General features: G+C 38.5%; 1 protein-coding gene across 2 annotated transcripts; it reads left to right on the forward strand.

Annotated features, from left to right (window-relative positions):
* LOC8060888 (elongation factor G, mitochondrial) lies at positions 1155-13986 on the forward strand. 2 transcript variants are annotated; one of them, XM_002463487.2, is made up of 20 exons: positions 1155-1678; positions 2373-2594; positions 5051-5172; positions 5258-5408; positions 5753-5824; positions 7201-7296; positions 7523-7611; positions 7715-7781; positions 8785-8823; positions 8927-8987; positions 9086-9195; positions 9286-9360; positions 9434-9502; positions 9961-10082; positions 11591-11716; positions 11806-11926; positions 12023-12123; positions 12450-12510; positions 13172-13225; positions 13590-13986. In XM_002463487.2, the coding sequence occupies exons 1-20, from the start codon at positions 1265-1267 to the stop codon at positions 13692-13694; spliced, it is 2277 nt and encodes a 758-aa protein (XP_002463532.1). In that variant the 5' UTR covers positions 1155-1264; the 3' UTR covers positions 13695-13986. The 2 variants fall into 2 exon arrangements, with proteins under 2 accessions (XP_002463532.1, XP_021302588.1); XM_021446913.1 differs by having other exon boundaries at positions 1545-1678; positions 2395-2594; positions 13590-13972.

Consider the following 14705-nt stretch of genomic DNA (forward strand, 5'->3'; position numbering starts at 1 on the left):
ACTTACTCCCTCTCTCCGTGAAAGCTGCAACTTCTAGAGTTGTCCTAAGTCAAACTTTTAAAACTTTGACCAAATTTATAGAAAAAGACGCTAAGATTTATAGTACCAAAATAATACCATTACATTTATCATCGAATATATTTTCATAAGATACTCATTTTATGTCATAGATATTGATGCTCTTTTCTATAAAGTTAATCAAAGTTAAACAAGTTTGACTGACACGGATTCTAAGAGTTGAAGCTTTCAGGAACAGAGAGAGAGTATTCACAAAAGCTGATTATGCAAGATTCGTGTATCATCTCATGTGCTCGTGAAAGTTAAAACACAGGAGCTTGATTTGTTAAACTCTTTTAGACTTTAAGCAAGGTGCTAAACGAGCTCGTAACACGGGTATCATAGTTTGCTTCTTCCCATGCTATAAAAAATGAATTAATTTATATAAGATTTCTGTATAAATTTAATAAAATTCATATACTTTAACGGTCTCTCAAGTCTCAAGTTCGCCAGTCTCAATGCATAGTTTCATGACACAGTTACGAAGACTATAAACTAGGTAACCGAGCCATAGGAGTCTCATTTGATGAAACTCCTTCATTTAATGACCTTGCAAAGTCAGCAATTTTGCTTATGTGGCATCCTATTTAATGCGCATGACACTCTCATGAAACATGCATTGAGACAGGCCTAAGTATAAATTTGCTAATTATGCTGTATTTAAGTTATTCCTGTTTTTCATAAATACTAAGGCCAATCTCAATGCATAGTTTCATGGCACAGTTACCAAGACTATAAACTAGGTAACCGAGCTACATGAGTTTCATGGGGATGAAACTCCTCTCTCATCTGATGAAACTCCTTCATTTAATGACTCTGCCAAGTCAGTAATTTTGCTTACGTGACACCCTATCTAATGTGCATGACACTCTTATGAAACATGCATTGAGACTGACCTAAGAAAGTAGGAATGTTTAACAGCTAAACGGGCATCTAAATTTGTATTTTTTCTTTTAGAGTTATTGTATTCACTAAATATTGTTAATCTATACATATGCCTCAATATTCTATGTACAGTATAGTGTGTAACTCGTTCGGCTTCTGGTCCGTGTCGAGAGACAAAGAGCGAGGTGGCGATGAGGTGCAAGGCTTGTTAAGGACTAGGGTTTTCTGTAACAGAGCCAGGCCACCCAAAGTCCCAAGTCCAAAACCCAGCCAGAGCCAGAGCCACCATCGCCGCCGCCTCGGTCGCGATTCCTAGGCGGCAATGGCCATGGCCCGGCGTTCTGCCTCCCATCTCCTATCCTCCTTCCGCCCCTTTTCCCTCCTCCTCCAGCCGCACCTCGCTGACTCCCCCTCGCCGGCGGCCGCGGCCGCGGCGGCGTCAGCTCGGCGGGCGATGTCGGCGGCGTCGGCCCTACGTGCACGGGACGAGAAGGATGTGGCGCGGTGGCGGGAGTCGATGGCCCGGATGCGGAATATCGGCATCTCCGCGCACATCGACTCTGGGAAGACGACGCTCACAGAGCGGGTCCTCTACTACACCGGCAGGATCCACGAGATCCACGAGGTGCGCGGCCGTGACGGCGTCGGCGCTAAGATGGACTCCATGGACCTCGAGCGCGAAAAGGGGATTACCATTCAGTCTGCTGCCACCTACTGCACCTGGAAGGATTACCAGGTCAGTTTGTTTTTGCTCAGCCTCTTTGTTTAGTTCTAATTGGTCCATTTCCCTTTGTTATAGACACCGGATGACTGTGATTTCGTTGTTATTATTTATTTATTTATTTATTTGATTTGAAGTTAAATGGCAAGGGTGTAGAGGGAGGTTTGGTTAACTTGTTTAGTTTTCTAGCAGTATAAAAAACAAATGAAGGAAATTTGTGAATATGAGAAAACTCTTGATTCTGCTCATAGATAGATAGATAAGAAAAAAAAGGGGACGAAGGGAGGATTATGTGGTTATGACATGGGGAAGTGGGTAACTAGGTGAGGAATATAGGAACATCTGATGGCATATTATTGCTGTAAGATCTGATCTCCTCACTTGAGCTTCCAGCTGCCATCAAAGAGAGAAGAATCCAACAATTGTCTTTTTGTGAATGTTATTGAGTAGTTTTGAATAGGATGGTGATATGCCTTGGGTTCTTGTGGATCAAAAGCACTTTTCTGTAGTGTGCTGAAACTTCTGACTCATTAGACTGGGTAACCTGATTAATAATTATTTCTTTTAAGTTGCATTAGATACACTTGCTTGTTTAGTTTCTGTGGGCAAGGGATCATCTGACATAATTCAAATGATTCGTTTGTTTGAAGTCACATTACATTGTTCTTGTTATGAGGATTTGAAAGCTCATGTTATAATTTAAATGCAGATTAATATTATTGATACTCCAGGTCACGTGGATTTCACCATTGAGGTTGAAAGGGCACTCCGTGTTCTTGATGGTGCTATACTTGTGCTATGTAGTGTTGGTGGTGTACAAAGTCAGTCGATCACTGTTGATCGGCAAATGAGAAGATATGACATCCCAAGGGTTGCTTTCATTAACAAGTTGGACCGTATGGGAGCTGATCCATGGAAGGTTCTTAACCAGGTTAGCACGAATCAGATTGTGCATATTGTGCTTTGATTTTGCTGAAAGCCATTCCTCTCTTGACTGCGTTAAAGCCTATCTTATCTTGTTTATTCTGTGTATTAAATAAGCATAAGAATTTTGCACTGAGAAGAACTTCAGAAATTGTTAATATAATATCAGATGATCACTAATGGAGAACATAGTATGATAATGAATACTCTTGTTGCTTTACTAATCAGCAGTAGAGCGCTTCGTAAAAAATTGTATCAAATTATCAATGTACCCCACACATGCACGCTAGCTTACTAGTGTTAGTGAGCTCATTCATCGCCAGGTCCAACTTGATCCTGAAACTTCTAAGGTTTACGCAATCAAAATTAAGGTTTATATATATAATATCACTCTCCAATAGTTCCCCTATCCAATCTTTTATACTTAGTGGTATCCTAAATCATCCTCTCCCAACTTCCCCTACCCCCTAAAATTTGTGGTGACACGCTATCCACCCTACCTGCCATTTCACGTGATTTTTTCACGGGCACGATTCTTCTAGCCAATATGTAGCTCACTTATACACACAACAACGCTGTCTTCACAAGTGCATCCTGAAATGGCTGGCTGGTGCTCCCTGCCACCAGCTGCCTGTTCACTTTTGCGTCCTGCTGTGGTGCTGCACTTGGCATCAATCTGGAGAGGTTGTCAGGTAGCGGAAGTCATCTGTGTCTTTGTTGGTGCATCACGATTGTCATGAGGATGGGATTTTTTTTGGGGCCATAAAAATGAAAAACATGGCCCCAAATTGCTTATGCGGTGCATTTTAAAATAGGGGTTTCAGACAGGGAAACTGCTGTGGGAAAGAAAGATTTAGCAGGGATTTTTACTTGATCCCTATATGAGAATGTAAGGGATCAAATTTGGGGGAACTTAGTAAAGGCCAAAGTTAATAGGCTCGATTAGTCGCAAGTCAGAGGGTGTCCACCTCGCCTAGGGGGGTAGGCGGACCCCTAGGCAGCGCCGGTGGGGGAGGAGGCGCGTGCGGGCGGCGGCGGGTGCGAGTGGCGGCGGTAGGCGTGTGGAGGGAAGATAGGTGATGTCCCTCCACCAGTGTTGTCCTCGCCGTTCCCGCGCGGGCGCGCGGCACAACAGTAACGACCCTGGACGAGAGCTGCTCGAGTTTCCCAAGGAGGCCTGTGAAGGGACGCGGCGGCGGGAGCACCTGCACCTCTGCCGCCGAGGAGGAAGACTCTAGAGGAGGCGGGAGCGCGGCAGAGGCAGCTCATCAGGCGACGTCAGACGGTCACAGCAGGTAGATCCGCCAAGGCAGGCATGGGGGGGGGGCATGGATGTTGGACGGCGGTGGGTGGAGGTAGCAACATCGATGATGGCGGCGGTAGCGGCGACCGATGGGGAAGGAGGCAGCAGTTTGGCCAAGATGGCGGACTCGAGCAGAAGAGTTCGCGTCTTTGGGGGGGGGGAGAGAGAGAGAGAGAGAGAGAGAGAGAGAGAGAGAGAGAGAGAGAGAGAGAGAGAGAGAGAGGGAGGGAGGGAGGGAGACGGTGGGGGTTACAGGCTTACTACTTGGGCTTTTAACTGGGCCTTCTTCTCCTCTTTCTCTCCAATATTGACTACTTATCTCCTTTTTTTTTCTTTTCTTAGGCCTTGTTTAGTTCCCAAAAAGTATTAAATATAGAATCTTACGGCACATGCATGAAGTATTAAATATAGACGAAAATAAAAACTAATTACACAGTTTACTTGTAATTTGTGAGACGAATTTTTTAAGCCTAGTTAGTCCATGATTGGACAATATTTGTCAAATACAAACGAAAGTGCTACAGTACCCGAAATCCCAAAATTTTGCCAACTAAACAAGGCCAAGTATATATGCATGTATTAGTCACCGCCTTGGAAACGCCTAGGCTCTAGGCTATGGGTCACCGCCTAGATACCGCCTAGCGCCTTCTTGAACTTTGGTAAAGGCTATCTTCCTCCCCTCAGGATATTTTCATTTGGATAAAGAGGAGACTATCTTTTTTGGACTGAATTTTGAAAACTTTTTTCAACAATTTATTTTTCTTCCCAAAAAGGAGTCTGTAGTAACATTTTTTGTTGACATATGCCTCTTTGAGGTGAAAATGCAATTTTTTTTGGAATACTTTCAAATAATTGTAATTTCAAAATTATAATTGAGAAACCGTACTGTAGATAGCCTTACAGTTTTCTTACCTATAGTATGAGGCTTACATTTTGATGCAATGGTCATCTTTTGGTTGGGAACACCAGGTCATCATTATGCTATGTAATTATTTCTGGTGTTGTGTTCCATACTATCCCTAATATCTTTAACATTTTTTCTTGGTTACTTTTATTATTACTTACTTTCAGTGATGTTCAGGTCATGACTTAGGTTATGTGTTGGAAGTATGGAACCAATTTCTCCAGCTGATTATTGCTTTTGTTCTTTCCATGTAAAGGCGCGATCCAAGCTCCGTCACCACAATGCAGCTGTACAAGTACCCATAGGATTAGAAGAGGAGTTTGAGGGCCTTGTTGACCTTGTAGAAATGAAGGCTTATAAGTTCGAGGGTTCTAGTGGGTGAGTCTTATTCCGTCGAGAATTAAATACTCCAGGCTATTTGTTTTATTGAATCCTGAATGATGCATCTCATTTGAATGTGCAGCCAGAATGTAACTGCTTCTGATATTCCATTGAACATGGAGGATTTAGTCACTGAGAAGCGTCGTGAACTTATTGAAGTTGTTTCTGAAGTAGATGATCAGCTTGCTGAAGCTTTTCTCAATGATGAGCCAATAACAGCTAATCAGCTTAAGGTTTGTTAAACTTTACCTTCTTAACAAGTGTTTTCTAGTCTACTATATCTTCATTATTTATCTTCTTCTTTTCATTATTATTGTGCACCTATGTAAATTACACAATTTTTCATTATTTGAGTTCACAACATGCCTTGTTATTTTGTGACATGATATCTTGCCTACGTATTGGCATAGTTTTTAGTTAAAAATTTTCATTGCATCATTCCTGATTTTTTTACTATATCAGGTTTCAGGAAATGTGTGATATTGATATTGGTGACATTATAGGAACCATTAGTGACATGTTAGTTCCTAACTGTTTCTAAATTGTTGTCATGCTGCTTGATGTTATATTCTGTCAGGCTGCTATTCGAAGAGCTACAGTGGCACAGAAGTTCATACCAGTATACATGGGAAGTGCATTCAAAAATAAGGTTGTGGCTGCAATTATTTGTTCATTACCTGAAAGTTCTTGTTTATTTTTTGTTTCGTTTGCAAATGATTACAAAAATGATTGCTAAATCTGGATTCCTAAATGATTTTAGTCATGAGTTATGCTCTAGAATTTAACAGTACTGACTAATTGCTTAGCTGGTGCTGAATTGTAAATTTCAAACAGACAGCAGTGACTGAATGTGTTCATAAATCATAATGCTTTAGTAAGAATTGATGTAGCTTTCTTGTTTGGTTTAGAACAGATCATTTGAAAATTTGTGTGGAAATTCATGTAACCCATGTCCACTTATAATTTTGATTTTACATTGTGTGCCTTTTGTTTTAACAAAGTATTTCCTGTATGTAATTATGGTGTTACCAAAACCTTTTTAACTATGAAATTTTTACCAGTGGCAAGTGTGAACTGTTAAAAAAAAAGAACAGTTGGCAAGTTAGCATTCAAAGCCTGTGTGGGATCGGAGGAATGGAATCTAGACTATAGATTGAACTGGACTATCAATTCAATCTATTCATCTCATCTTCCATTTTAGAAAGTAGCAAGCAGTGAATAAAAATGGCTGCAGCAAGGATTTCACACTAACTCAGAACCGGAATTTTCATGCATTGGAAGTGTCATCCCTTGCTTTGTTTTAACCGCCCTTCCTTTAAATTAAAGTATTTGAAACTCTTCCTAGAATTAAATTGTTTATTTAGTACACATTGCTATTTTCTAATGCTACAAACACAAAGTCGCAATCTTCTGTAATTTTAAATGTGAGGGGCAAATTAAAAATTGAAATGGTGTGTCATTATACATTGTTGTAATGACCATTCACATTCTAATCTGTTTCGTAATCTATTTAAGTGTTAAACTTCAGATTTGTCTGTAACATCTACCATTTTTGTATATCTCAAGTCCTTGCAATTTACGATTATTTTAGACCCAGAATCAAGCACGATACTACAATTATATGAATATGAATGGCAAACATGAAAGAGACTAATTTTTAGGAGCTAAGCATTTGAATAGCATGTTGGATTTTGAAACAGATTTTTGTTGAAGTCCAATAGTTGTATTGCTGGATTGCTGTGAATTAACATTGTGTTCATGCAAGCATTTTTTTATGCCATTCAAGGTTGACTTGTGGATGTTTTTGGACTGTTAATTGAAGAATGGTCGCTAAAAACTGTGGGCATTTGTTGATTATCAAACTGTGGTGGAGATAAGACCTTGAGGTTTTCTCTTGGATGATAACTTCTATACAAGCAGCTGCAATGTGGCTGCTATGTGTTACTTCTAACAGTGAAATGATTCATGCAATGATTGCTGGGTGTTTTGGGGTTTACACTCTCTTTTGACTGGTTTTATTTATAGGGTGTTCAACCGCTTCTTGATGGCGTGCTGGATTATCTACCATGCCCGTTGGAGGTTGATAACTACGCCCTTGATCAAAACAAATCCGAAGAGAAGGTACCAAAGGATTTCAAATTGTGTTATAACTATGAGAAAAAACTTTGAACTTTAGAGAACTTCCTATCTCATACCACTTAATCCTACTAGTGGAGAAGAGTAGAAGTGGTAAAGTATGTAATAGATAGAAGGTTGGGAAGCTTGTTTATTATAGTGGAGCATTTCTACTCTCTATCACTCGGTTATATTTGGTGATGAACGTCATACTCTTTCTGTTTAAATTCAGGTACTATTGGCTGGAACTCCAGCTGAACCACTTGTGGCATTAGCGTTTAAGCTAGAGGAAGGTCGTTTTGGTCAGCTGACCTATCTAAGGTGATTCTTGCTCTTCTAATTATTCTCACTGATTTAACTCTGGAGCAGAAGATTACTCTGATATTTTATTCTAAAACTAATCACTTATGATAATTCATTCCAGAATCTATGATGGTGTTATAAGGAAGGGTGACTTCATATACAATGTCAATACAGGGAAGAAAATCAAAGTGAGTCTTAATTCGAACTTCCAAGTCCCAGCAAGGAATTTGAGTCATTGCCAGTTTCTTTCTACCCCCTCTGTCCCGAAAAAAGATGTCACTTGGAATTTAAGACAATTTAGAGCTCTAAGGAAATTTACCCATGTTCCCTAATTATTGTAGTGATTCCATTGTGTTTGTCGAGCTAATTAAGGGGAAAACATGCAGCCTTCCTCATACGAGGAGTTGTGACTCATGCCATGCATGTAGTCTGCGTTTCTCAGCTTTACATGTGTAACATGCATTTAGATGTGAAACTAGGGGATGCGATTAATGTTGATAGCCCAGCCCACTAGTTGTCCACAAGCTAGAATGGCATGTTCTATGTGACACAATTTGAATACTAAAGTGACGTGTCTTTTTCGGACTGGGGGAATGTTTTTCTTTGACAAGAGACATTTAAGGCTTTAGGAGTAGAATATACCAATGTTTTCAATTCGGTGCACCAGAATGGGCTTTGGAAAGGAGTTGTTTCAAATTGTGGGCTTGGAAACCCTCAAAATTCTACGCTGTAGTTAAATATGCATTATTAACACAATAACTGCTATTTCAGTGCTTACTCAGTCGAAATAGCATCAATTCATGATATATATTGGCCGTACACTTCATGTTATTAGGCAAACTAAAATAGGTTATCTCAATACAATTGCAAAAATGTCCCCTCATTTTCCTTTCTATTTTTTTCTTAATTTTAAAAATATTTGGAAGCCATTTACTTTAATCCATGTAGAGCTACATTTCTCTCGAACATATACATCTATATTCTTATTAAGGAAAGTGTAAATATATTGTTTATATTTGAGCATTTATAACTGAATATAGGGTTTGCCAGCTCAAGGTTAGAATTAAATGTTTAGGTAAATGCTAGTTTGTAAATTTTGCTATTACTTAATGTTTTTTTCTGCTTAAGCTCCAATCTGGCACTTTAATTTTGTTTTTGTTTTTTTGCAAATATAACATTGATTTTTTTTAGGTTCCTCGCTTGGTAAGGATGCACTCTAATGAGATGGAGGTAAGTTGCATTAGATTTAGTTTTCACTTCAAATAGTATTGATTCAATCAGATGAAGATCAATGATTTTTGTGTTAATGTTTATATTGTTTTGTTTGATATAGGATATTCAAGAAGCATATGCTGGCCAAATTGTTGCTGTTTTTGGTGTTGATTGTGCATCAGGTGACGCAGACAGATAATGGGGATGATCTTACTTTTTTTTGTAGTTCTTTTTACTTAATTTATTCTGCATCTGACTTTCCACTTCTCTTTGTCAATAGGCGATACATTTACGGATGGAACAGTGAAATATACTATGACTTCAATGAATGTCCCTGAACCTGTGATGTCCTTGGCAGTTTCACCTATATCTAAAGACTCTGGAGGACAAGTATATCATATTTTTTATCAAAAGAGTATTACTGCTATATGTAGTTTGTTATCCTAATGTTCTAAGTGAAAATACACGTTTGACTTTCAGTTTTCGAAAGCTCTGAATCGCTTCCAAAAGGAGGATCCTACTTTCCGTGTGGGTTTGGATGCTGAGAGTGGCCAGGTTTGTCACATCATCCATGTCTATTTTAATTTGTATTTTTGTGAAGTTTTTAATACATAAAATTTGCTTGTAGACAATTATTTCAGGGATGGGTGAGCTGCATCTGGATATATATGTTGAACGTATTAAGAGAGAGTACAAGGTATGGAAACATTTATTTCAGAGGAATACTTTGGTCCCTTGACTATTTGGGGGAAAAAGCTTATATATGGAGGGTATTTGATAACTTTCCTTGAAGTTTGCTACTCAAATCTTTATTACTAGAATGATTGAGGATATCCTTGTTACAGACATTTTACCCTTGATTGTCCCATTAAAGAAGAGGAAGATAGCCCTGAATTTGCAATTTAGGATCAGTTTGTTTAGTCTTGTATTTTATGGAGACTGCAGCTGGTTGACATAAGTCATCTTTAAGGTTCCCAGCTGAGAGAAAACTTGATCAAATCCTAGAAACCCCATAATAAACCTACCCTGTTCACAATTTGACATTTGTTGATGCTACTGTGCTTCTCCAAGTGCTGTTATACTTGTATGACTGTAAATTCTTTTTAAGTGTATTACATTCCTGTTATGAATGTTGGAATTTTGAAACTTATATAGGTGGATGCAAAGGTAGGAAAACCTCGTGTTAACTTCAGGGAAACAATCACCCAGCGTGCTGAATTTGATTATTTGCACAAAAAGCAATCTGGCGGTCAAGGTCAGTATGGACGAGTTTGTGGGTAAGTTCATAAATTACTCAATCATTAGTCATTAATAGTCTGCTTGCATCTCTTGCTTTTGTCTTCATTTTGCTTCAAAATGGTAATTGCTTTTGGATCTTCTTCAAGCCTTGTTCTCTGTGGCTCTTATTCTCTCACATACAGCAGTTATCCTGTATTCCTGTTAGGAACAATTCGTAAACATTCCTTCAGCCCTCTGTCCCTGTTTTCTCCATTTTTCATGGGAAAGTAGAGAATAAGGAAGAGAGGAGAGAAGATATATAGAAACATAATGGATGAAAAGAGACGAGAGAAGCAGCAGAGATGGTAAAAAAGTGAGAGCTCCAACTTGATGGGGGAGTACAAGGGCATCATGTTAGGTGGACTGCTGGTCCCAGGCATCATGTAAATTCTCCAAGTGCAGGGTATGGCTGACTGGCTCTAATAGGCGTGCAGGGTCTAGGACTGCATCAAGTTCATCTTGATCTGACTTAAGCCTCAATCCGTTACACATTCTGTCTGCTCCTTTTCTTTCTCTCCCTGTTAAGGACCTGTTTGGGACTACTCCGCTCTAGTTTTTCTAGCTTTGCCCTACTAACTCCACCACGGAGCAGTTCCACTATAGAATTGTAGCTCCACACTATGTACGATGGGTATGTTATAATCAGTGACATGGTGGGTAATTTTTGTACAACTCCATGAGGAGGTTAGAAAATCATGTTTCTGGAGTACCTCTTAAGGAGCTCTACAAAAAACGTGAGGTTAGCCCCCAACACCACCTTTTTTTCTTGGAGCTGAAAATCATACTTTTTGGAGTTGCCCTGTTTGGCTAGCGAAGTTAGGAGCAGAGCTGAAAAAGGTGGAGCATTTGGTTCCATTTGTCCACAAACCCTCATCATGTAGGCACATTGGTTATACAATTGGACTATTGCCAGCAGAGAAGTGACTTACCAGTGCTGCCTTGGTACTTGGATGGTAAAAAAAACATAGTTCACATGTTACCTCACTTGTTTTCTATGACCACTGGTCATTGGAAAATATAATGTTTTGGACATTCTTCTGGTCAAACTTTTGAAACTTTGGCCATAAATATTTTTCAAATATATGAACTGCGAACATGGTAAATCATGTCTGGATGTTTGCATTGAAATGCACTGTCATGGTGTTTTATTGGATATATAAATAATACTCCCACAGAAAGCAGTTGTCAAAGAAAGAGCTATGCTGTTTTTGTAATTGTAGGAAACAATCTGTAAGTAAATAATGAACTAATTGTAATAGTGCATCCTTATTCCTTCCGTATTTATTTTGTTTTGTGTGAGCGGTATTATAGAAGTGTTGGAGAATTGGTAATTTCTCTAGGTTTATAATAGTAGATACATAATATGTCGGTGTTTATGTGCTCAGAGGGCAAGCGATACCATTCTTCCTGAGATATTTCATTATTTTGTCCAAATGAATATGTTGCATTTATTTTTCAGTTTATTATTTGGTATTGTAATGAGAAATTAACAAACAACAATATGCAGGTACATTGAGCCTCTTCCATCAGGTTCTGATGGTAAATTCGAATTTGATAACATGATTATTGGACAAGCAATTCCTTCAAACTTTATACCAGCAATAGAGAAGGGTTTTAGGGAAGCTTGCAATTCGTGAGTCGATGTATTCCTTAGTTTTTAAACTATTTTCTCTTTTCTCTTGCAGATAACATTAAGCATTTATTTTCATGTACATACTGTAGGGGTTCATTGATCGGTCATCCTGTTGAAAATTTAAGAATTGTACTGACTGATGGGGCTTCACATCAGGTGGATTCCAGTGAACTTGCTTTTAAGCTAGCTGCTATCTATGCTTTTCGACAGGTGAGATATATCTTGGAGATGGGCAACACTGTTTCTAATGAACTCTGGTTGTAACATGAATATCAAGTGCTCTACAATTTTCTTTTTCTTTTTCAGTGTTACACTTCTGCCAAACCTGTAATATTAGAACCTGTGATGAAGGTGGAACTCAAATTTCCAACAGAGTTCCAGGGCACCGTAACTGGTGATATGAACAAGTAAGTGCTTTGTTCCAACAAGCTATGCTTCTACTGTAAATTATGGCTGGAACATCATTTATTTCATGCATAGTAGTATTCCTTTTCTTCTCAAGAAATGCAGATATTTCTCTGCAGTTTACTTGGGGGTAATTTACTTCTTTACCGCTAAATAAATCACACTTCACTGCCATTGGCTGTTATGGTCACAAGTTGGGGCTGGTCCCATTTGATATTCTGAGTCGTATATATAGACTGTTACTGAGATAATCCCCACTTCATTTTTTTCTTCTAACTCATGTCTCGATGTATGCTATGCCAATTATCATTTATTTATGTTAAAACAGGAGAAAAGGGATCATTGTTGGAAATGAGCAGGAAGGTGACGACACCATTGTAGTTTGCCATGTATGTAAATGCCTGGTTTCTTCCTGACTTCCTGTTTCACATTTCCTTCATTTTGAGAAATAGCTGTTTTTTCTTGAATTTCATCATATCACTAATCAATAGCACCGAATAATAGTTTTCTACTTTTCTTGCAAATAATGTCTTGTACTTAGTCTGTTTCTTGGTGTTTTTTTTCTCGAACACGTAGCTGTTGAAAAAGATTCCTCTGTCCACTAATGAGCTTAAGACTTTTGGATCTTTGAATTTATATTTTGGACCAAACTCATGTTTGCTGTCATAACTTTATTATTGCTTGCACCTTTTTAGGCTTTCAAATGGTACCCCCTCTGATTCAAAGTATATGTTGCTTTAGGATTCCTGTCAGTCAAACTCTCTTAACTTTGACAATCAATATATAAAAAAAGTTGTATAGACATTGAAAGATATATGTTACTAGGCTTATACTTTTTATATATTGATTGTCAAAAGTTGAAAGTTGTATAGACATTGTAAGGTCCTAGGTGAATGTGGCTTTATTGTTAAATCTGTCATATTGATCTTGGTCAGTACAGTATGCGACGATTAGATAGGGATTATTATTTTTGTACTTCATAATGTTGCTACAGTGGTACCTGTTCCATGCAGACTGCTTTTGCAAACTCATCTTGTCCTGTTCTTTCAGGTTCCGCTAAACAATATGTTTGGATATGCAACAGCTATTCGATCAGTGACTCAGGTAAATATTCCTTCTCATCAAATTCTAGGCAATGTTTGTTTGCCTTCTAATGTTAAAGTTTTTTTTGATATTGCTGTTTAATTGGATGGTGTCTACTGAACTCAGCGCACACTATATTTGACAGAAGCAACGTCTAATCTGCTGTCAAGTACTATTTGCATGTTTGCTACTCAAGTGGATAATACCTGGCTTCAATAAAAATAGTATACTAAATAATTGTTGCCTAGGCCGGCAGAGGCCAGGAAAGGCAAAGTCGAACTTGCGTGTTTGGTTCACGAATATAGTAAAGCAAGATAGTGTTTATAAATATTGGAGATAAATTCTGTGGTTTTCCTATTTATCTGTTTTCTTGCATGTCCTGCAGGGGAAAGGTGAATTTACGATGGAGTACCTGGAGCATAATGTTGTCTCGCAGGATGTACAGATGCAATTAGTGAACTCATACAAGGCGGCCAAGGGCACAGAGTGATTCTTCTTTTTGCAGAAGAATAAATTTTGTTTACAAACTTTCAGTAGCATCGAATTCCCGGTCCTCGGGACATCACAAATAGTAGGCGATAATTCAAACTATATGGTTTCTCAGTGAAAATACAAGGGAGCTATGCTGCAATAATTGGCATTCCCACAGTAGAATTGTACAATATCTAGCAAATGTCGGAAGTTTAGTTTGTAATGATTACCATGTCTTGGCATGGGAACATCTTGTGCAATTTCTCCCAAAAAAATATGGGACACTTTCAATCCATATATCTTTTGCTCTCCTTGTTGTTGTACTTATTTCCTGAATTTCATAAACTGTAAAGTAAATGGCAGGAACGATCGAGGTATAAAATGCTCAAGTTCAAAGAGTTTGGTTAGAGGTTTTACATCACAAGCATTCAATGCATACATGCGTGTAATACTGCCGAATTTTTTTGACATGATTTATCTCCGTAGATACACTAAAAGGACAGAGCTGCAGTGACGGAGGTTTCCTTACTTTCGTTGCCTGCTCAAATGTACTCCCTCCGTCTCGAGTCAATTTCTAGAGTTGTCCTAAGTCAAACTTTTTAAACTTTGACCAAATTTCTAGAAAAAAATACTAAGATTTATAGTATCAAATTAGTATTATTAGATTCATCATAGAATATATTTTCATATAATGTGCATTTTATATTATAGATGTTGTTGCTCTTTTCTATAAAGTTAGTCAAACTTTAAAAAGTTTGACTGGCACGGATCCTAGGAATTGATTCTTTCGGGGACGGAGGGAGTATATATGATACCTCAATAAACTTAGGCTCTGATCCTTTCAACCCTCCCAAGGAGATGGCAAAAGGACGCCATTTGCAGCATTACCCAGTGGGAACAGTTATTGCCGGATAACCACCAATGGCAAGCAGGTTGTGAGTAGATGCACCTGGACCTGGTGCTACAATTGCATCCAATTGATTATCTTGCATTATTTTTCTCAAGGCATCTTTTGCACAGTTTGTTTAGC

The sequence above is a fragment of the Sorghum bicolor genome, chromosome 1 (assembly GCF_000003195.3).
Source record: "Sorghum bicolor cultivar BTx623 chromosome 1, Sorghum_bicolor_NCBIv3, whole genome shotgun sequence".
NCBI classification, from domain to species: domain Eukaryota; kingdom Viridiplantae; phylum Streptophyta; class Magnoliopsida; order Poales; family Poaceae; genus Sorghum; species Sorghum bicolor.